The sequence below is a fragment of the Manis javanica genome, chromosome 10, assembly GCF_040802235.1.
Source record: "Manis javanica isolate MJ-LG chromosome 10, MJ_LKY, whole genome shotgun sequence".
NCBI classification, from domain to species: domain Eukaryota; kingdom Metazoa; phylum Chordata; class Mammalia; order Pholidota; family Manidae; genus Manis; species Manis javanica.
In genome coordinates, this window is record NC_133165.1 from 106,232,914 (window position 1) to 106,257,223 (window position 24,310).

The window sequence follows — 24,310 nt, forward strand, 5'->3', positions numbered from 1 at the left end:
GCTTTCAATGTTGATATTCTGAGTGGGTCTCATTGCGAAGTTCTTTCAGCAATAAAGTGGTTTTGGGGCACTGACTGTGATTTTGTCTGTTCCCTGAGACGGCAGTGATAGCCTGGTCCCTTCTGCACAGTGTCCTGTTAGTATATCCTACCCCGCCTGGGAATTGCGGACCACCTAGAGTTGCTGCCACCGTTGTCCCAGGAAGTGAGTCCTGTAGGGGAAGGAGTGTTTCAAATGCAGACTCTTCTGGGCACAGAGGGGCAGGATGGCGAGGTGAGATGTTTGGAGAGGGAGCTGAGACCTGGGTTCTGGAGCCAGCTCTGACAAACTGAGTGACTGTGGCACACTTCTTTCATTCCCCCCAGATTGCTAAATCTAGATGATTAAACTGGATGATTTTGGAAGGCAGTGTGGTTTGCAGTCATCAGACAAACCTGGTTTCTAGGTCTGACTCCACTCCTCCTGGGCAAATCAGTTTAACCATCTGCAGTCTCAAAGTTCATGCTTTGTTAAACATCTTAAGGAGGAAAATCGCAAGTGCACGTAGAAGTGCTCAGTGGGACACTGGGCACTCGTTAAGTACCGACTATAAGATAGTTGCTGCCTACAATGGGGATTTTATGTGTCAACTGGGCTAGGCTATGGTACACCCAGCTGCTTGGTCAAACACTTGTCCAGATGTTGCTGTGAAGATCTTTTGTGGATGTGATTAACATTTACAATCAGCTGACTTTAAATAATGGCCCTTACCCTTGATAATGTGGGTGGGCCTCATCCAATCAGTTGAAGGGCTTAAGAGCAAAAACTGAACTTTTCTGGAAATGAAGGAATTCTGCCTCAAGACTGAAACAGAAATCTAAGAGATGAGTGTTAACATCTTCAATCAATCAGAGTTGTGGTACAGATGAAATGGAATAATCACTCTAGGGCCTGACTTAGAATAACTGATTAACAAAAGGGCCCCTACCTCTTTCTGGCTCAGCTTATGGGGGACCTGTTGCAAGAGAACTGGCGAGTGCAGAGGATTCAGAAAAGGCTACAGACTGCTCACAACCAAGGCAGATTTCGGGCTTGCCAGCCTGCTTGTTGACGGAAATAAGAGTTTATTAGATCTTGGCCTCCAGCCAGCTCTGAGTCCTTCATGTCAAAAACAGTTCAGGTGTTCCAGATGGAGTAAATCCACCCCTTCCAGTCTGGCCACTTGGCCCAGAGGGGGGAAACTTGGAGCCTCCCAGGCCCTGCTCCTGGGTACCATCTTCCCTCAGCCTCTCCCTTCAACTTACTCAAGTATGCAAATGGTTCAGCCTATTGTGCTCCCACTGGGGAGAACTGGCGAGCAGGGCAGAGGCTGTGAGTGAGCAGCAACGCTTCCTATGCCAACCAAGGGGTGGAGGTGGGCAGGGCCTGTAGGCTGTCATGGGGCTCAGCATTGAGTTTAGAAAAAGCACGAAAGCGTAGGCTGATAGGTAGAGAGGTTTCCTAGTGTTTAACATCACCAAACCCTAAGACACCCTAGCAGTTGACAATGTGCACGCACATGCACCTCTACCTTCCTCTCTCTCTAACCTCATCCTTTGCCCTAGAGGCAGGTCTCTGCCTCCAGGGGAACAGCCCATGTGCCTGGCATTAGATAACAGGAAAGCGTCTCAGAGAAATGAGAACAACGGTGCACTGCACAGCTCTTACGACTGCCCCTCATCCGTGGTAGGGACGAGGGCTCTGGGGCCGGGCTGCTTAGGTTTGCATCCTGGCTCGTTCCTTACCCTCTTTGTTCCACAGTTTCCGTATCTGTGAAGATGGGGATGGGGATAGCAGTGACAACCTCAGAAGGCATTTGTGAGGACCAAATGAGTTTCAATATGCAAAATGCTGGCAGGGAAGAGACTCTCCATGCACCTTGGCCATTATTATGGCTGCCTGCCCACCTTCTCACGGCGGCTTGACAGTCGTCACAAAGGTTGGCCTTTCCCCACTGCCCGAGGTCTGACTTCACACTCGGTTCTTTCACTTGGTCATTTCCTCACTCATTCCACTACATGGCAGGTGCAGTGAAAGCACCTGGGATCCATGGGTCACTAGACAGGCAGACATTTCCTGCCCTTGCGGAGCTGATATTTTAGTGGGGAGATAGGTGATAAGAACAGTATGTGAATCTGGCAGTATGTTGGGAAGAGAATTGCCGGGAGGGAGAACGGAGCTGGAATGTTAGGGGTGGGGAATGGGTTACAGCTTTAAATAGGGTGGTCCTAGCAGGCCTTGTGGAGAAGGGAATGTTGAAGCAAATACCCGGAGCAGGTGAGGAGCATTCATGTGGTGGTCTGGGCAAGAGTTCTCTGGGCTAAGGAAATGGCCAGGACGAAGGCCCCAATGACAAGAGCACAATAAGGAACATGGAGAGTCCCTAAAAATGGGGTGGCCTCTGGAAGGGCCAGGAAACCATCCTCCCCAAGAGCCTCCACAAAGAACGCAGCCCCACTGACACCCTGATTTCGGCCCTGTAAGGCCCTTTCCAGCGTGGTCCTCCAGAACTGTAAGATAATCCATGTGTGTTGTTTTAAGGCACCACATTTGTGGTAATTTGTCACAGCAGCCATCGTACTGAATTCAAAGGTCTTGGCATTTTCCTCTCAGTGAGATGGGGAGACATGGGGAGGAACTCTGAGCTAAGGAGTGAGATGACCTGCTCTGTATAGTGAAAGAATCCTTCTGGCTGCTGTGCAGATAACAGACTGTAGTGGGCACTCCACTCGAGTGCCTTGTACTCTAATTCCCTGTAACAAATGCTTCCTTTCTCAATGGTGTGGGCTTAGGTATTACCAACCCAATCGGATGTCATCTTTAGGAAAGCAAAATTAGAAGATTTGTCTACCTCTGATGTAAAGAAAAATGAGAAAGCACAGTTGCATTTAAATGGGAAGAAGTGTTTTTGGAATTCCCTCCTGGTTGGGCAGTCTCTGCTGTGGGGGCCGGGCCAGGAACGTCAGTGACTGGCATGGCCTGGTGGGGGAAGGGTAGGCAGGATGGTTGATGGCAGTGGACCCTGCAATTCAGTGTTGGGGAGACAAAGGGAGGAGAAGGGCAGCAGACAGGATGAAGCAGGGAGCCCACGGTGTGCACCCTTCTGCTCTTCAACTCCAGCTGTGTGACTGCCACACGGGACTGCGCTGTCCACGTGGCCTCATATTACAGCCAACTAAAACTATATGCTGGGTATCTCTCAGGGGATGTCACTTTGCAGGGAGGCTGAACAGTGAAGAAAAGAACATGACCTTTTAGAGCAGATGATTAGATGCTATCTTAAGTCCACCACTTCACTAATTGTATAATCACGGGCAATTTTCTTAACTCTCTGGGCTTCTGTTTCCTTATCTGGGTAATAATAAATACCTTACAGATTTGGTTATTAAGAGAACTAAGATAATACACTCATTAATTAATGAATATTTATGAAGCCAGACATAGATACTGGACACAGATGAATGAGCAGACACAGCTTCTGTCGTTACAGAGCTTCCCAATACTGCATTTTGACTCAGAAAGGAAGTTAGCCAGTCAAGAGGGTGTTTCTAAGTATTTGCAAAGCTCTGGATTAGGGGGAACCAAATTTCTCAGAACATGCCTGGTACATCGTGGGTGGGCAATGAATGGTACTAAAGAGTGCTCACGTATAACATGTATTCAGTGGCAAGCACTGTGTGTGCTAAGCACTTTATGCATGAGTTCTTTAAGCACTGCGACCTGTGACATAGGTACTAGTAGTCCTGGGTTACTGATGGAGACATTAAAACTCTGAGAGGTTAATATGCCCTGTAACACAGTTAGTAGGCATCACCATCACCGTCATCATCATGATTGATGATGAGGAAAATCATCGCTGCATTAGTTAAGGCTGCACCATCTTAGAAATAATCTGGAAAGATCAATGATCACGGGGTCCCTGGGGCCAAGTCTGTGAACATAGCAACTTTGCAAACTGGAGAAATGAAATTCTTGGAGCTCATGTATCAAAGTAGCTGGTGGGAGTGGTGAGGAATGGAATGGAGGGAGATGGTGGGAGGCTTGAGCCTGCGTACTTAGGCTCCTTACAGGGCAATCCCATCGCCATGGCAGATCCTACCTCGTAGCCGCTAAGTGGGGCAGAGGCCAGCACACGGCCAGGGTTTGGAGATGTAGAGACACGTGCACTGACCTATGCGCTTACTGAGTCCCCCGCACTGGAGATGTCCTTTCTTCACTGCCGGTGAGCTTCTCACTGTACTATAGTCTGCCACTGGCCAAGGTCAGTAATGTCCCTCATTGTCAAATTGAACAGCCTTGTCCGTTGTCATCATTCTTGATTCCTCTCATTGGTGCTAAGACCACTCCCTCTGTCCTTAGCTCGAGAACTCCACCCCAGGATTCCTGAGAGCATCTTCGCACTTGCTCTGGCTTTGGTCGGGTGACTGCACCGTGCATCCACCCCCATGATGCTGGTCACCACTCGGGTACCTCTTGTTGTCTCTACTCCTTGGGTAGGGGCTGGGGACCCTCAACCCCTGCCCATGCGAACTCCCACTCCCATGACAGAATTGGCTGATTTCTTTGTGGCGGTATTGACAAGTGACAAACTGCTGGAGCCCTGGGGCTGCTGTCAGAAGGCCAGGAGAGAACGAGACTTAGCTCTCGGAACCTCGGGATTCCGCAGCATCTAACATCAGACAGCTCCTTGTTTCATCAAACCCGAGTTGTAAGGAATCCGAGGGGTTCTCATACAAGTTCCCAGGGACTTACACGAAAGGTCTATTAAAAGGGGATAGGATGATCATCTATATTTGCCTTCTTACAGCACTAAACTATGTTTTCTACCTTTATCTTGCATCTACCTACCACTTCAGCATTTTATTAAAAATAAAAATAATAATAATAATAATAGGAGAAATGTGGGATCAACATATAAATCAAGTACAAAAATCAAATGAATATTCATATTTGACCTGATGGTTTATAGGTCATATTGCATGATCAAAACCGAAAGTTTCTGTGATGAATGCCCTTGTACTGTTCACCATGTAAGAATTTATTCACTCTGTAAGAATTCGTTCACCATGTAAGAACTTGTTCGTTATGCTTCAGAAGATTGGAGACTGACGAGAATTAGGCTTGAGATGGATTAATGATTGTACATTGAGCATTGACCCCCCTATACTGAATTTTATTGTTGTTAACAACCATTTGATCAATAAATATGAGAGATGCCCTCTCAAAAAAAAAAAAAATAAATAAAATAAAATAAAATAAAATAAAATAAAATAAAATAAATAATAGTAATAAAGGGAGAAATGTGGGATCAACATATAAATCAAGTATAAAAATCAAACGAATATTCATATTTGACCTGATTGTTTATAGTTCATAATGCGTGATCAAAACCGAAAGTTTCTGTGATGACTGCCCTTGTACTGTTCACCATGTAAGAATTTATTCACTATGTAAGAATTCGTTCTCCATGTAAGAACTTGTTCGTTATGCTTCAGAAGATTGGAGACTGACGAGAATTAGGCTTGGGGTGGATTAATGATTGTGCATTGAGCATTGAGTCCCCTATACAGAATTTTATTGTTGTTAACAACCATTGGATCAATAAATAGGAGAGATGCCCTCTCAAAAAAAAAAAAGTACACACTTCCAACTGTAAAATAAATAAGTAACCGGGATGTAATGTATAGCATAGGGAATATAGTCAAAATATTGTAACAACTTTGTATGGTGATAGCTGGTAGCTAGAATTATCATGTATGTAAATGTTGAATCACTGTGTTGTACACCTGAAACTAATGTAATACTGTGTGTCAACTACCCTTCAATAAAAAATAAATAAAAAAAAAAAAAAAAAAAAAAAAAAAAAAAAAAAAAAAAGGGGATAGGAGTAGGGAAAGAACCTTGTGCGGGAGAGTGCATCTGTTTCAGAAACCCCAGGACAGCAGGACTCACCTGAAGGCTTGCCGTGCAGCCTGCCTCCCAACACCTCCCCTGCCTACCTCTGCTGGCCTTGATGCTCCCCCAGGATGATGCGCCTGCATCTTCTTTGGGACTAGTTCATTCTAGACTGTTTCACTCCCTGGTGACAGCAGGTGTTGGCAGTGGTAATAACACGCAGATTGCCCGTTTGCGTGCCTATTAGCTCTGTGAGGCCGGAGGCCAGGGACAAACCTCATTTGTAGTTATGTTCCCAGCTCTGGCACAATGCCAGGAACACAGCAGGCGCACAATAAATGTACAGGGAATGAAGGAGTCAATCTGTAGTTGTCATATGTGAGAGAGAGGATGGTAATGTGCATAGGGCCCTTTGAAATCGACAGAGCTGGGCTGCCATTGTAGTCCTGCCCCTTAAACACATATGACCTTTGGGCACATTTATCTTCTGCATTTTAATCTCATTTGTATAATGGGAATAAAAACACTTAATCATTGACAGGGTTGTCATAGCATTTGTCAAGTGCTTAGCATGGCACCTAGCACATGGAGGATCCACGTAAATGTGTGTTTTGCTCGCTGTTCTTGCAGACGACCGTGCGTTTGTGTCCTCCTGTGATGCCCATGCAGAGTGCCTGGGCACAGCTGGGGTGACCCCCTTTTGGAGAGTAAGCTGAGGCACCAGTCTGAGATGCACCCATTCTCTGATTTCCGCTGGTTCTGGGAACTAGGGTGTACATGGTGCCCACTGACATGGGCGTGAGCTGGTGAGGAACAGCACGGCTGTCAACCAGAGCAATGGGGATCATCTAACCCTCTGGGAGGACTTAGCAGGCTCCCTGGGGGCAGAGAGGGAGGCAGGCGCAGAGCTCATCTGTGCTTGTTATCCGCGCTGACAAGTGTGGACGCAGGCTTTTCCCTGCATCCTGGCACATGGAGGCCAGGTTATAGAGTCTGCTCCGATTTGATTACAGTTGCCTAGGAAATGACTTCCCATCAGATGAGCTTCCAGGGTAGGTGGTGACAACAGCAAAGACTTGCAAATGAGAGAGATGAAGATTGCCCCCAGAGAGTGTAACCGTGAAATAGACACATTATAGCTGTGGTCAGAGATGGGCAGAGTCACACGGAGAACGAGGAGGGGGTCCCAGGCCCCAGAAAGACTGGCTGGCTCCTCGACTAGTTGCATTAACATAACCAGAAGGAGACCTGCCAGTCAGAGATGGGGGCAAAAGACGAGAACAAAACCAAAAACAAACTTGGCTATAGTTGTAGTGCCATGCCTCGTGCTAGGGACTCCCTAGTCCCCTGCTCCTGTAATCTCAACATCCCTACTCACCCCTATTTCATTACCCCATGGCCCGACGTTTACCATTAGCAATCATGGCTGAACACTAGAGAACTTTCTATGTGCTGGCACCACGTTATATACTGGCTGCAGGTCCTGGGAGGGACAGTGTGTAGCTCTGTGGTTAGGAGGGCAGCTCTGGGGCAGATGGCCTGGATTCAGATCCTGCCTGGACGCTCACCAGCTTCTACTCTTGTTACATCTTTGTGCCACAGTTTCCTTCTCTGTGAGCTGGGGATAGTGCTAGTACCTGGGCTGCGGGGTTTTGTGAGGGGTAAATGGATTTTCTAAGTAGAGGTCAAGACAGCTCTCCAGGGCACAGGATGCCCTTGATAAGGACAGCCTGTGATGATGTCATGGCCACCACGAGGATGGTGGAGGTGGGCCCATCAGGCAACTGGACCAATGAACAGGTTAAGCACAGAAGGCCTCTGGTTAAACCCAGGGTAAGTCGGTGCAGTGACACCGTGTGGGCGAGCATGTAATTACCCTAAACATCCTCATCTGTAAAGTGAATCATAGTGAGGCTAAGTGACAAATCTATGTGATGGTGCTGGTAACAGATCTTGGCATGCAGTAAGTGCTCAATAAGTATTAAACGTTATCGCTAGAGCAGAATTAAAATGATGAATTAACCCAAGGGAATGCCACCCAGTAATGTCCCTTGGCAGGCAGCCATTTGGCCTTGCTTGGGGCCACCTCTACCTGGACTTGTTCAAATTTCTGCACTGATTCAACAAGTATTTATAGAGCAGCTGTTGCGTGCTCTGTCACAGTGTGGCACAATGCCTGGCACATAGTAGGTGTTCACTAAATACTTCTTTGGATGAATGTGTAGAGTTTTTCATTTTATAAGTCAAAAAGGTGAGATGGGTCTATGAAGTTACTCTTGTTACCATGTTTATATGAAGTTGGGGTGGGGGCCTGGCAAAGAAGTTTCATACTGAATGCTGTGAACCAGCCGAAGGGCAGAAAGTTAAATCCCGAGGAAAGGGAGGGGTAGCCATCACCCTGGGGAGACCAGAATAAAAGTGGAAGTTGTCATTCCTGTGCACTGTCAGAATACAGTCTCCACTCAGAGTGGCATGTTTTTTTGCCAGATTGCAAAGGCACCATTTGCAAAGCAAGGCAGGGATGGTTTAAGCTTCAGGCCCTGAACAAAGATGGATTCTGCAGGGCTAGTGAGAGGCGAGACATCTGCCTCAGCCTCTGGGATGTGCAAAGTCCCAGCGGAGGGGCCTCCCACCTTTGGTCCCTCTGTTGTCCTGGAACATTCCTTGACATGCCATGATACGTCATGCTTCTACATCTGTTAGTTCTTCAAGCCTAAACTCAGCTACCTGCTTTCTTCAGGGCCTTCCCTGCCCACCCACATTGGGTCACCTGCCTGTGAGTTGGAGCGCCTGAACCTTTATCTCTGTACCTGTATGGACAATACAGCAGTGGTACCAAGACATGGGGGGCCTCCTAGAAGGCAACCCCCACAGGGCCAGCGCCTGGCCTGCTCTGCTCACTGTGATCTGCCCCAGGAGCAGTGCCCCCCGCCATGGCAGACACACAGTGTCTCTTTGTGGAGTGAAGAATGTTCCAGGCATTGTGCTACGTGCTTTCCAAATACTATTCATTTAATCTTTCTAGGTAGGATGTTAGGAGAAAAGAAATATGATCCCCAGTTCACAGATAAAGAAAGCTAGAGAAATTAAGTAAATTTCCCAAGGTCAAGTAAATGCTGAGTAAGGAGTACTCAGGGTTGAAATGCAGATCTGAACGACTCCAGGGACAGCACTGTCACAGTGTGGCACAATGCCTGGCACATAGTAGGTGTTCACTAAATACTTCTTTGGATGAATGTGTAGAGTTTTTCATTTTATAAGTCAAAAAGGTGAGATGGGTATATGAAGTTACTCTTGTTACCATGTTTATATGAAGTTGGGGTGGGGGCCTGGCAAAGAAGTTTCATACTGAATGCTGTGAACCGGCCGAAGGGCAGAAAGTTAAATCCTGTTGAGTACCTACCATATCCCTGCAGGAGGCTATTCTTAGCCCCTTTATTAACGGAAGAAACAGAAGAAATGGAAGAAATGGAAGAGGACTGGGGCTAAGTAAGCTGCCCCAAGCCCTGTGAGATCAGTGTACCAGGACCTGGATTCAAAGGCAGGTCTCCCATGCCCCCGCTGAATTCTACTTGACATTTCTGAAGTTCAGAGTGAAAGCTGTTATCTACATGCTCATTCAGAAGACAGGGGAAGGGGTGGGAGAGATATTTTAGAGAAACTCAGCACCTATGTCCAGACATACAACTGATTTCATTATTTTTTGACTCATCTGTTTGTTTCATTGTAACATTAGCTGGTTGCTAAGAAGCTGTTCCAGAGGCTATGATACTGAAATTTTTTTGGTAATCAAGTAGGTCCCCCAAAAAGGGTGATATAATGAAATATTTGGGTACCCCAGGAAAGGGCTGCCGATCAGCCTGCTCTGGCATGCTGGTTTGAGAGCGCTCTGGCCCCTTCGGCAGGTGTGCAGGCTTTTAGAGGGAAACCCCCTTCCTCCTCTGATGCCAATACTTAACCTCTCTGGGCCTGTCTGGTCACCTACAGTGACACCTGCCTTACGGAGGAGAATGAAGAGTAAAGGGAATATACACAAAGCAGCTGGCAGGGCTGCTGGCACGTGGTACGGGCTGAGAACATTGCAACTATCCTCATTTGAATAGTATTTTAACAGAGTTTGGGTAGAGTACTTTTTTGGATATCTATGCTGAAGAAGTCAGTCTCTCAAAGGGTCCCCTGGCCTTGCTACTGGGGCAAATGGTTCCCTTAACTTTATCCCAAACCAGTGACATAAGTCCGGTCATGAAGCACAGCCACTTTTAGGGTTTGGATCAGAAACACATCCATCCCACTCACTGGGAAAAATTTTTCCTTACACCAATAGGGTTATTTTCCTATGAAAAGGACAGTACCCGCCTCTGTGGGACTTCTGACGGAATCACGTTCCTGACCAATTCTCAAAATTCCGGTGCCCAGGAACTATCTAGGTCAAAGGCCACACACTGGGGGTGGTGGGGGTTCTATTTAGCCTGAAGCCATGTTTGGTGTGGCTCAACAGTATGGATGTTTCTAAAATATTAGAGAGAAGCCAATATTGAGAACATTAAAAATGAAAACATGAAAATCCAGATTTTCAATTCCTCTTGAAAAACATGGAGCCCTTCGCCCTGCCTCCCTGCCTCCCCCACCCAGAGTGGTGACTCCGCAGCCAAAGGGGACGGCTGCCAGCTGCCTGACACGCAGCCAAGGTCTCCCCGTGGACCGCACTCGGCATCCTGGGCTCCTTTAGGCCGAGACGGTGGCCCCTGTGGGCATGTGTGTTTTTGAGTCCTGAACAAATCCATTCCTTCATTTGGAAAATGAAAATTTTCCAATGGAAAAACACCCCAGAATTGCTGAAAGTCATACAGTACGGCTGGACTAAGGCTTCCTGGCCTCAGCCAGTGCCCTGACCACAACCTGACCTCAGAGTCAGTCCAGGAAGGACGTGGGCACAGCGGGCCAAGAGGAGGCCAGCAGGAGCCACCGGCCACATAGGTAGGATGACTTCTGGGGACAGGCTTTGCAAAGGGGACCTCAAGTGGCAACATCTGAAAGAGGTGCCCAGATTCCCTTGTGGGCAGTTACTGATTTTAGCTGCAGAATCTCCCTCTGGTCCATCTACTTGTCTCTGCTGCTACTCCAGCTTCCAACATCTCCCACCTGAATTAACACAACAGGCCCCTAACTCGTCTCCCTTCCTCTGACCCTGCTACTCATGATCCTACATGATGTAACCACCAAGATCTTCCTTAAATACATATCTAATCACACCATTCTCAGTGATTTTCCATTGCAACCGCCCCCTCCTTGTCTCATAAAGGTCAAACTTCTCAGCACAGTTTATGAGAAGTCCTGGGGGACACACCCTGGCATACATTTCTGGCCACATCATCTCTTGCTGTTTTCCCATCAAGCCTCTGGCCACCCTCCACCTCGGGAATGGACAGCTCCCTCTACCTGGGATATCGCCACCTCTACTGGTCACTTCCAACTGAGCCTGCAGGCCTCCACTTAGCTTCTTCAACTTCTTCAGGACATCCTTTCCTAAGCTCCCTCCACCCCTAGGTTAGGTTGGTACCACCAGGACAGGACACCCCCCTCACAGTACCTAAGCAATCTGTGTCTTCAATTAACCATCATTCCTATTGGTCTGTAAGCTCTGGGATTCACAGATCCTATCTGTGTGGTTCACAGATATGGGGGCACATAGTAGGTGCCTTATTAATGCTTATCCCCTAAATGAAAACATGAAATAGACACTAAGGATGGAAGAGAAGAAAAATCAAGAAGCCACATTATCTTTTCACTCTGGGCAGGCAAGTCACTGCTTCTCTGGTCCCAGTTTCCACATGTATACTAAGACTGGAGAAGGTCATTTGTTCTCAACTCGGGGTCTCTGTGCTTCTATTGGGCCTATGAAGAAAATAGTGGGGTTTTCAGAGCAACGTGCAATATTTCAAAGCCCCTGAAGGGAACCATCCACCTTCCTGTGACTAGGTGGCAAAGGCCAGCTCAGACTTCAGGTGACTCTGCATAAAGAAAATGCTACTTAATGGGCAACGTCAGGCACCTCACATTGAGCAAGGGCTTGATTAGCAGTTAGCGATGTCTCTGATCAATAACACACAGGCAGACAATATATAAACACAGTCTGTTCATGTGTAATGTTTTTAAAAACATGATGCCCGTGAGGCAAAATAATAAAATAGTGCTTGGACGGGGGGCGTAGAGACCACAGACCTTTTAGATGGGGCTGGTTCACTTTCAATTAGTCGGAATGAAGGCCTCTTGGGTGCTCCTGTGGGAGTCCCAGGGGGGTGGAGGACGGGCCAGGGCCCAGTCCCGAAGCCTCCCTCTTCTTGGTCAACGCCCTCACAGCCCCCATCTGTTCCTTTGGAAGCCCTGCCTGGCACCCAGAGCCCGTCACCCTGCAAGCTGCGAGGCTTCAGCATCTACAGGAATCCCGGGCCGGAAGTGATGTCTGGCCACACGGGGGCGCCCTCACTCCACACACTAGGGTTCCAGGGCCCAGCTGGAGTGGAGCTGGAGGACTCGGCCATGCCTGGAGCCCTTCTGGGTCGGGGGAGGAGGTTCGCAGTGCTCCTAGGACAGCAGATACTCTTTGGGAAGATGTCTGCCATCCTCCCTGGGGTGGCTCACCCTGCTGTTCTTGACAGCGAGAGGCTGGAAGGGCCTCCTCCTGCTTACAGCGGAGGGACTGATGCTCTGATATCCCTAGATAACCCCAGAAAGAAACCCAGTGCAGAAAGTGGGCAGAGAACATGGGCTGCCATCCCTTGCTCTAGAGAGCAGGGTAAGCTCATAGCACACCTGTGCCTGGGCTTCAGGACAAAGAACCTTTTAGAATCTCTTTTAAGAGTGAGCGAGAGACAGTAAGACAAAGACTGAAAGACACACACACACACACACACACGCACGCATGCACACATGCACACACACGGAGAGAGGACAAGGGAGCAGGAGAGAAGGAATTCAGACCCTGCCCTGCTGCCCTGTTTGGGACAGTCAGAAGCCCCAGAGCAGCCAGCTGAGTGTGAAACAGAGCAGCCTGCAGACTTTGGGTCCGACAGATGGTGGCTCAAATCCTGGAGCAAGGATGTGAGCAGGACTTTGCTCTCTGGGCTTCACTGGTCCCCACAATAACAGTGGGAAGCCAGGCCTGCCTTTTAGGGCTTGCCGCGTGAATCCAGCAGGGCAAACCACCTCTCATGGCACCTGGATCCAGGCGAGCACTCACTTGGTAGCAGAGACATGATTCAGGCTGACCAGTGACAGTGCCAAAGGATTTTTTTAAAAAGTCTGACCATTTACATCTTGTGACGTTAGTTTTCTCACATGGGGATGTTCGGGCTGTATGAATTCGACAGCCCCTTTCAGTTCAGATTGTTATTCCATATTAAGTGTCACTCCTTAAACAGACATCTAAATCCCCCCGAGCCAAGTGCCTTCTCTAGTCCCTCCATGTGGGGAGAGGTGGAAAGGGTCATCAAAAAGTCACAGAGGCAGCCATGGTGGCAATGAAGCACATGGCTCCAGAGTCAGACTGGCTGACCTCAGCTCCCACTTTAGCAGGTGTGTAACCTTGGGCTAACAGCTTACGATCTCATTCCCACAGCCTTCCGTCTGGAAAATAAAGATAATAACAGTACCCATGGCAGGGACTGACAGGGGAGGAAATGAATCCTGCTCGCCACGCACTCAGAACAGTGCCTGGCACCCGGCAAGCACTTCCATAAATGTTACCCGTCACTTTGATTTGTTTTACGGAAGAGGCAGTGATCTTTCTAGAATGGTTAGATGAAGGTTGTCTGATCCCAGACAGGAAGAGGGAGGATTCATTTTCATACAAGCTGTAGCAAGACCATCACCTTGGGAGACAGAAGAGATGCTTCTGAGACCCAGGTCTGCCGCTAGCACTTTGGTATGCAGAGTGGGGTTCCAATCTGTTCATTGGGACAGTGAAGACAGGGGGTTGCCGCCCACCCCCAGGCCCCCACTCCAGTCATGAGTTCTGTCTCTGGGTGGACTTGGCAGGCTCCACCCCCTTTCTGGGCCTCAGCTGCCCCATCTGTAAGAGGAAAGTGTTGGACGAGACTAAGGTCCTAGGGGGTGTCTGGTCCCGGCACTGCCCAAGCCTCTGTCCAAGGGCGTCCTCACCTGAGGTACTCGTAGAGCCCATACATGGGCAGGAAGTCGATGTCGGACAGGAAGGCGTAGGGGGTCCCGGCATGCTTCATGGCCACGTTGCGCAGCAAGTTCACGGGGTAGAACTGGCCCTCCTTGTACACAATGTGGTAGGCTACGTTGTGGCGGCTCATGAGCACCTCGGAGCCCTGTGCGTAGCGGAGGAACTGCTGGGCCTCGGCATCGGACAGGTAGAGGGCCAGGCTGACAGGCCCCTCCCAGTGCTTGCAGATGGCCTCGAGCATCTGGAGCCTGGGAGCGACAGAGAAGGTGAGCCACAGACACCTGGCCCCATCCACGCACCCTCCACCCAGCCTCTTGGGGGTGGAATTCCCCCTAAAGGGGACCTGGTCAATCAACTCAGATCCAAGTCCCTGCTCTAAACACGAATCACCACACGGAGCGGGCAGACCTCAGTTCTTTTATCTGTAAGAAGGGCATAAAAATGCTATTTTGCTGCTTCTTGTCTTTGTTTCCAACTGAAGGGACGATGTGAAGAGAGTCACATCCCACCCTAAGACTCCTCTTTCCACCGAGGTTGGGGTGGGAATATTATATTAAATGATGTAAAGATCCCCTTCCAGCTCAAGGAGTCCCAACAGCTCTACTTCTCTCCTAAACCAGTGACGGCTGTGAAAGAGTTGGTCAAACTGAGGCCGTGAGTTACAAGAAGTGGTAAGATAAGCACAAGCAAGAGTAACAATAACTATGACTTCTGACCCGACTCATTTCTATGCACCACACACTTTCTAGAATTCTCCCAACAACTGCATGCTCCAGCCGTCTTTACCCCATTTTCCTGACAAAGGAATCGAGGCTCCAGATGATTCAACATTCTCCAGTGTTGATTCTTGGACCTGCACCAGACATGTGGGGGTGGAGGTGGACGGGGCCCTGGAGATGGCAAGAAACTAATACTGGGTGTTTGCCAAAGGGAATGGAAATACATGCGAAAGCTGGAGACCGAAGTGTGCCTGGGTCCTACCGTCTCGATTTTTCAGAGCCTGTATTGCCCGAGGGCCCCAGCCAATTTTGCAAGGCTGCCTGGGAGTCACCGAGCCAACGACCATGGGGAAAGAACAGAATCGAACAAAACCAAAAGGTGCTTCCGACAGAGAGGCTTCTTCAAAAATGTTCAAAAAGAATCTATAAAGATGCTTTTTTTCCCCCAAAGGCATTTAGAAGTGCCTGGTAGATAAAATCTATGGTTAAGAAACAGCAAAAGCCTATTTCAATTTTTTTTCCCTACCCAGCAACAGGTAATCAGCAGTCTCCTGGTCAGAAGGTCCACTTGATTCAGACAATTACCAGGAAATAGATTCCATGCATTTCCAGGCCCCTAAACAAAGGAAAATGGCACACCTATCTTGGGTCAATGGCTTTCTCGATGGACTTTGAGAGTTTCCTCTCAGTAATTCTGGAAATTGGTATTGTTGGGATTTGCTCCCTCTTCTAAAGTGGAGGATCAAGATATTCATTGGGGAAAAATGCCCTCTGTTCCTATGTATAACACTAATCAAATTGACCAGAGCTGGATTTTTAAGAGGCACTATCTTCTCCACTATGCCTAATTTTGCTGAAATTTGCATACAGACCCCAGTGTCTGCTGGGCTTTGATAATCTAGGATGTTGAATAATTCCACCTACACCTCATTTTCATTGGCTGTGAAATGTGAGGACTCTATACTGTTGGTATAAATTTTGAGAGATTTGGGGAGTAAAGGGCAAGAATAATACCTGATGTTTGCATACCAGAGGGAGTGGGGTGGAGAGGGCTGTTCGGGGCGGAGAGAGGCCAGCTTCTGCTGTGCATTCTCCCACTGACTTGGATTTTGACTCCGTGTCTGGATTCCCCAAGCAGGGAGCCAAGCCCTGCCTGTGCAGCCTGACTTTCAAGTTCTTCAAAGGTTAGAGGAAGAACAGAAACAAAAGACTTAAGGTTCTCAGGAGACGAGCATCACATCTTTGTAGACTGTACAGGAGACTGCGACAGACGTCCTCTGGAACCTCAGCTAATGACGACACAGCCCACTTCTGTTTCTCTGCCATCAGCTCTGACCTCACCAACCGTTTCTCCCTTAAAACCAAGCTCTTTGCCAGGATCTGAACAGTGACAAACCACGACTAATCATCATGATGATAATATATAAAACGTGCTAACGATGCAATAAATCTCCACCATTTGTCTGTTGCCTACAGCGTGCTAGCTGCCTTTTCGCTGTCATCACTTGCACTAGCTCCATTAAGTGGCGATTCTTGTCACTGTGTTGCAGGAGAGGAAGTGTAAGGAGGTGAAGCGGCTTCTTTCAGGTCATGGAGCTCTGAACAAGAGGAGCTGGATTCACACTCAGGTCTGTCTGACCCCAGTGCCCAGGACCCAGAGCACTCCTCAATATGGACCAGTGTCAGGTTGGGAAAAATGACCCTAAAGGGCAGTTCCTCATTGCCTGTTTCCCCAAACAAGGTGTTCCTGCCTTGGCTGGCTTCTCTCTAGTCGTTCATCCTCCCATCAGTCTCTCTTGGGGTCTGTGCCTCAAAGATCCGCCATTCTCCGGACCCTTCTGTTGTCTCTCGTCATTGCTGTCCCAAGATTCATCTCTGTGCAGCTCTTGTTGACACAAACTTCTGTGCCAAGTCCCTCTTAGGACTCCTACACAGGAAGAGAGAGTGCCTGGCACAGCAAGGACCAGCGCCAACGGAGAGCGTTTCAAGAGACAAGGATTAATTCTAAAACTACAGAATTTTCTGTTTGGAAGGAACCTTAGAGATTTTTCAGTCTGATCGGACCATCTTTAGGAAGAAGGAGGTTGCCTCAGAGACGGGCTTGACTTGCTGAAGAGCACACCGTGAGGGGCAGGAGGGCAAACCCCAGGACCCACGTCCTGACTCCCTGGGCCACATTCTTCTCCATTTCCCCAGGGCCGCCCACTGCCTCATGCTGGCAAAGGTCAGGAGCGGCCAGAGAGATGTGTGCAAGAGAGGATACAGGCAGGGGCTATACCCGTAGCCTGAGCCCGGAAGCCTCCTGCCATTGTGTGGGTGTCAGGGAGCAGGCAGGGAGATGGCTGAGTCAGAAACCTCAAAGTGGAAGGAATTCTACAATGTCTGTCAGCCCAAGCAGTCCAGGCAGGTGGCCATTAAGCCTCTGCTGGGATGGGGAACTCCCCGCCCCCGAGGAGGCAGCTGATCCCCGCTGGCTCACGGGCGCAAGGCAGGCTGCAGGGTGCAGAGAGGGGGGCAGCTTGGGTTTGAATGCTGAGCTGTGTCATCATCCCTGAGCAGGTGATGAGGGTTCTGTGAGCCTCCTTTTCCACATATGCATATTGGGGATAATAATAATGCCTCTGTGGATTACAAAACAGCTGCAAATTATTCCTCTCCCTCTGCCTATGTGCTTTGTCAGTGCCCTCCTACACTGACTCTGGGCTGGCCTTGGGAGCTGCTGCGGCCTATGAGGCAACAGCAGACACGACACAAGCAGAGGCATAAAGAAGTGCTTGTGTGGCGGGCCTTGGCCCAGGGTTCCCTGCTCTGGGAAACTTGTGGCTGCTGCCAGGTGAACAAGCCTATGCTACCTGCTGGATGATGAGCTACCTGGCTCAGGTGTTCCCACTGACCAACAGCCAGACAACACCCCCAAAAAAGAGCTGCCTTGCTGACATGAATGAGCCCAGCCGAGGCCAGCAGAACTGCCCGGGGGGAGCCCGGCTCCCACCACCAACCCACAGAGTCATGAGCTCATTGTGGCTGTTGTACTAAAGCTGCCAAGACTCAAGCAGTTAATTAAGCACTGCTACGTAACACACTATATCCAAGTGAATTTGAGTATTACATGAGATACCTGCATATTTACTGAGTATCTACAATGTGCAAGTATAGTGCTGGGCCCCAGAATGAACGAGAAAGACACAGTTCCTTACTTCTGGAGCTTATTTCTAATGGCAGGGAGAAGGCAATAAACAAACTGTGATAAATGCAGGTGAACAGTGGGCTAGAGAGGTGACAGAACAGGACACAGGGTCGGGAGGCTGCGAGGGCTGGCCAGGGAAGGCCCTGCTGGGAACGTGAAATGTGAGGCCTGCGTGATGAGGAGGGTCTGACCTTGAGAAGCTTCCCAAGAAGAGGGAAGAGCCCTTGGGATGAACCTGAGTTTAGCATGTTCAAGCGAGAAGGAACAGGACCTGTGTGGATGGAACACGGGCGAGTGAGGGGCAGAAGGAGAGGGGGTGTCAAGGGGTTAGCAGGTGTCGGCTCATGTGGAGGTCATGTGGGCAGCTGTCACGCTATGCTACATGCAATGAGAAATCTAAGAAAGTTTTAATGCTATGACCTGATCCACAGATGGTCCCCGACTTAACTATGGTCCGATAGAAGATTTTTTGACTTTACAATGGTGTGAAGGTGCGATGCCATCATTAGAAACCGTACTTCGGGTTTTGCATTTGGATCTTCTTCCAGGCTAGCGACATGCAAGATGGGCCTCTCTTGGGATGCTGGGCAGGGCAGTGGCCGCAGCTCCCGGGCGGCTGTGCCCTCGCAGGGGGCAGCACCTGACACACTTCTGTTTCCTGCTGTCAGTGCGGTGTTCAACAAATTACACAAGATATTCAGCGCCTTATTCTAAAATAAACTTTGTGTCAGATGGTTCTGGCCAACTGTAGGCTGAGCACATTTCAGGCGGGCTAGGCTATGTTTGGTAAGTTAAGCATATTACATTTGTTTTCAATTTATGATGGTTTTATTGGGATATAACCCACTGTCAATGGAGGAAGATCTGTATATTTTTTAAAGATCATGGGGTGTTACATGGAAAAAGTATTACCTTTCATTCTCTAGAATACTGCTTTTCAAACCTAAGCGTGCTCAGGATCACCAGGGAGGTTTATGACAACCCAGAGCTCTGGGGAACCCCCAACCCCCAGAGATTCCTGTTCGGTAGGTCAGGGGTGGGGCCCAAGCTTCTGTATTTCTAACACCTCCCAGGTGACGCCGTGCGGCCAGATGGAGCAGCAGGGCTCTAAGGGACGGAACCCTGCTAGCTCAGCTCCCATCCTCCTTTCCACTCACAGAAAACAGAGAGAAGACCCATCGGCCACGTGTTTCCCTGGAACTGTACTTGGTACTTCAACCACTTTGTCAAAGGGACACAAAGAACAAGTGTCTGCCGGCAAGGTAGTGCTGTGGGCACTACCCTCCTTAGCCGGCCTGCTGCGTGCTTTCAGCCGGCATCACCTGCTGCTGGGATGGGAGACGAGCAGGCTTGCTGGTTCCATAGATGTCGCAGGCGACGTTCATTCTTTCTGAACGGAATTCTAGAGGGAGCCCACACGCCAGCTCCCCTGATTCACTGTGGCATTCGCGTAGGGCCTACTTCTGATTCAAAGGTTTACAAACACACTCGAAATGTTTCTTCAATTAAAAATCAATCCAACAGGCACCAGTCAGCCTGCTGTATCATAACTGAATGTGTAGGGTGCAGTGGAAGGAGGGATTTCCACAGTCTTCATCTGCCTGTAGTACTACTTTGTAATTTTTGATTATGTTCCGCTAAGCATCTCTCGCTAGGGTGTGGAATTCCTGGCGCTCTCTGGTATTGTCCGATGGCAATACTTGTCACAGTGTGTTAGGGGGCATCCCATGCCTGCCATGTCGGGGGATGTGTGTGCTTTGAAGGGAAGGCTTCTGCAGATGTCTGTGGCAGATGTGAGAGGTGCGGGGCTTTCCTTTAAACGGGCTGTGAGGGCACGTTCCTCCCGGTCTCCTGCAGCCCATGCTGGGAGGATATTTCCCAATGGCAATAGAAGGAGGTGCTTTGCTTTGCCTGTGTTCTTTTGTTGATAGCAAATGTATACAGAAGAATGGGTTTGGGTTAATAATTTTAAAAAAATTGTCTAAAATTTTCTAATTGTTTATAAATTGCAGAGAGCAAATTCCATAGCCAGCATAGAGGTAAAAAACAATATGGGAAGGGAAACTAATATTTTTTGCATACCTACTACTTACTAGGTACTTTACAGCCTCTCATTTTATAAAATCCAGACAACAATCTGTGAACTTGCCAGTAGTACTGCCATTTCACAGATAAGTAAAGGGAGGCTCAGAAAGCCTAAGAACTTGCCCCAGTTCCTACAGCTAATATGTGGTGCAACTGGATTTTGAGCCCAGGTCCTTATCTTTTTTTCCTACATCTCCTTACATCTCTAACTACCTACCATGTGCAGAGGCTGTGGTCAGAGTGGTCACAGTGTTCAGGTCTAGCAAATATTTATTGAATGCAAATATGTGCCAGTGGCTTTCAGAGCCTCTCATTTAATACTAACCAGACCCTATAAGGCAAACATTTTTAAGCCCCTTTATAGAAGGAGTGACCCTAAGGGGTTAAGTGACTTGCCCAAGATCACCAGCTAAGGAGTGAAGGAGCTGGTGGGATTTGAACCCAGAGCTCCTTGCCCATAAGTCTCACATCCTTTTGTGCAGACACCAAATACCAAGATGTTGCTCCCTAGTGCTGCCATCACGCTGGGTACCAACATCACTGACTGCATGCCTGGGCCAAGGCCTGGGCCTGGTGACCTCATCTGATCTTCACAACAACCTCAGTGGGGAGCGACTGTAATTATCACTCCCAGAATACAGGCGAGGAAACCGAGGCTTAGAGAGTGACTTGTCCACGGGTCAAACTTCATTTTCTCCTGAGTTTGGAGGTAGCCACTGAGTTGGGAGGTTGTCTGCCTCTGACTATTTCGTTGATAAACTGAATGCATTAACAGGGGGCATGGAAATGACCAAGGAAAACCTGGATGCTCTGAAAGGTGGGAACCTGGGGTTACCTGGAACTTACTCCCCTGGGCAGACTGGGGTGTCTGAGTTGCAGGGCCCTTATCTGAAGGGCATGAGGGGCATTCCTGCTGCCTGGAGAACAGACGACCAATCTAGGCCCTTATTCAGCATGAATATCAAGGATTAGATTTTATTTGCACTTTCAATAGAACAGAGGAGAAGGAAAAAGCAATGTGAAGAGAGGACTTTTCTGGCCAGCTGACTCATACTGCACTGCTTAGAAGGGCAGAGTCTGGGCACCCAACCCAGAAGCAGGGTGAGAAGCCAGAGGGACACAGAAGTTTTGGGGTGGCTCTGGGATGCTGGTGTAGGTCAGCCCCCTTTAAAGCCTCTCTGGGAGCCCAAAAGCTTTGAGCTGGAATTGCTGGCCACCTGCCCTGACTCCCCCAAGGTCCTCTGAAATCCAGGCCCTGCCTTTCTGGCCAAGTTCACCTGCTCTCCTCTCCCTCATCTACACCCGAAGCTCTAGCCACACTCAACCTTGTGTTCCCAGCAGGCCTGGTGTCCACGCTGACCCTCGAGTATGCTGCACGCTCCCCCGTGGGAAGCCTCCTCTCCTCTGTGCTTTCTATCCCGCCTCTGATGAAGTGTAGGCGATCCCTTCCCCGCAAACTTGGACACATTCCCTGTCTCTTCCTTTCTCCACCCCTGGCTGTGATGGGGGCTCCTCCCGTGGGTTCCCAAAGCATCTCTTTATTGTAAGAACCTGTTACCTGTCTGTGGCAGGAAGAATTCTAACCCGCCCCCTAGACTCCTGCCCCCTGGTGCATGCACGTGGTGTACACCTCCCTTGAGGGTGACAAAACCTGGGAATGTCACAAGATATTACTCCTGTGAATACAGGAGATGACAGATTAGAGAGACTCTCCTGCTGGCTTTGAAGCAGTAGCTTCCATGCAATGAGAGGGCCACAAGGCTAAGACCTGAGGGTGGCCTCTGGGAGCTCAGGACCCCAGCCAACATCCAGCAACAAAACGGGGCCTCAGTCCTAGAACTGAATTCTGCCAAAACCTGAATGAGCTTAGAAGTGGACCCTGCCTCTCAGATGAGCTCATAGCCCCAACCAACATCTCGATTCAGTCCTGAGACCCTGAGCAGAGGACCCTGCTAACACGTATTGACTCCTAACCCACAAAACCGTAAGTAATACATGTGTGTTTTTCAAGCTGCTAAGTCCGTGGCAATCTGTCAGACAACAACAGAAAGCCAATACACTGAGCCCTGTACACACTGCGTCCTGATGGAAGGCAGGCACAGGGTGTCTTCTGAGAAATCTCCTAGCCCCACAACAGCCATGCACAGATAGAACTTGAGGTTTACGTATTATCTGTGGAACAAGCCACATGAATTTTGGAGATGAGAAAACTGAGAAGGGAAAGATCTTGCCTGAGAGCACACAGCAAATCAAAGTTAGAGCTGGTGCGAGAATCTCTGTGCTCTTGCCTTTTGACCTATTAAGGTCTGCAGGTTCTCTGGGTTTCCTCACAGGAGTCCTGGGGGCCCATGAATCTTCAGGAAACTACCAGCCAATGATGCCATTTAGTGATGTAAACAATCATTTGCTTACAAGCTGGGTGTGGGAGTCTCAGAGCAAGGACTTTCTTCTGCAGGCCATACTCAACCAATCAACAAGAATGGTTCCCGGGTGCCTCAGGATGCAAGCAGCCGCTCACTAGTCTGAACCCTCAGACTACTTACTACATGTGAACCTTTTCCTGTCCAAGTGCTTGTTCTTTCATTCAGTCGCTCATTCTTCAATCATTCACAACAATAACAACTGACGTTTATTGAACCCTTGATAAGTGTGACAGGTACTGTTCTCAGCACTTTAGAGGCATGAACTCATTTAACCCTGAAAATAATCCCATGGAATCTCTACTGGGCCAATTAAACTCCCTTCCTAATTGTGGGAGATTAGGGGGAATGACATGAAGGCAACTGGGGCAAGGGCAGCCACTTTGGGCCACATGTAAAACAATAAGGAAGCCGGTCAGCTGAGGTGGGAGGGGAATGCACAGGACAGTGAGGTATAAAGAAGTGCAGCCCTGAGTGAGAGACCTTGGGGCTTTGAATCCATTCATCTCCTGGAAGCCAGAGAGAGGTTTTCAAAAACATAAATTAGACTTGTGTAACTTCTGTGAATTTCTTCAGTAATTTCCCACCACACTTAGAATAAAATCTAAATATTTTCTGAGTTTCTATGCTCTATAACCTTAATCTCATGCCACCTTCCTCTTGATCCCCCGTTAGGCTTTAGCCACCCTCGTCTTCTATCAGGTTTTGAATATGCAAGGCCTTTCTACCTCCGCACTTGCTATTTCATCTGCCTGGAAACTCTTTTTCTCAGCAACTCGCATGCCTGACTCCTTTTCCCATCCTTCAGGTCTCTGCAGAAATGTCCCCTCCTTAGAGACTTCTCCTGACCACACCACCTAAAGAAGGTCACTCACTTGACCTTGTTGTTATCTATCTGTTCCTTCAAAGCACTTATCACAATTCCAATTATTTTACTTAATTATTTTTTGCTTTCTTACCCTGAGTCCCACATTCTCAACCCTGGCTGCACACTGCCAACTTAAAATGATGCAAGGTCTTCATGCCACAGAAGTTCTAACTTAATTGGTCTGCAACAGAACTCGAACATCAATTTGTTTGAAAAGCTCCTCAGGTGATTCAATTTGTCCCCAGCCACGGCTGAGAATAGTGCACAGACGGTGAGCCATAGAAGAGTGGGACTCACACATAAAAGGCTCAACGAATGTTTGTTGCATTAATATGCTTATAAGGAAAAGAAGCAGTGATTCCAATTCAGTCGATGTTTCCCTATAATGCACCTGCTTTCCCTTGAGATAATGTGAGTAGAGTTCTATTTTTCAGAATCAGGTCTTCCTCTATCCTCAAAACCACCACCACCACCAAGACAAGAGCCCTTGGTTTTCAGGGACAGAGAGGCAATGAGACATAGTCCCACCTTGCCAGGCTTCAATATCCTAGGCCTGTGAGGCCCCCTCTCCCTTCTCCGTTTGACCGGGCGAAGGGCAGCAGGGAGAGGACCTGTGGGGGCGGGGCCCGGCGGCCATACCTGTCCATGGACAGCTGGGCGACCAGGGTGACGTCCGTGTTGTCTGAAGCGGGCTCGTACTCGTAGTGCAGGAAGTACAGGTGGGTTCGGTGGACGGTGAACCGCTCTCGCCGGAACTCGTAACACAGGTCGTCCTCATCCAGCTCGGAGAGCTGCTTCTGGAGCTGAGAGGCAGGAGAGGGGCATGGGGTCAAGAAGGACAGTCCCGAGGGACCCGGGAGGCTGTCCACCGAGTCTGCTACCCACTGGATGGAGGATGGGCCAAACAGAGCAGGACGGGATCGCCGG

General features: G+C 48.9%; 1 protein-coding gene across 3 annotated transcripts in view; it reads right to left on the minus strand.

The window, feature by feature from the left end:
* Window positions 1-24,310, minus strand: part of LARGE1 (LARGE xylosyl- and glucuronyltransferase 1) — a 500,680-nt gene that overhangs the window by 11,610 nt on the left and 464,760 nt on the right. For all 3 annotated transcript variants that reach the window (XM_073213795.1, XM_073213797.1, XM_073213796.1), the window contains 2 exons: window positions 24,023-24,186; window positions 14,074-14,352 (listed from right to left, as the gene is read on the minus strand). In XM_073213795.1, coding sequence (XP_073069896.1) covers window positions 14,074-14,352; window positions 24,023-24,186 — 443 coding nt within the window. The remainder of the gene's footprint in view (window positions 1-14,073; window positions 14,353-24,022; window positions 24,187-24,310) is intronic.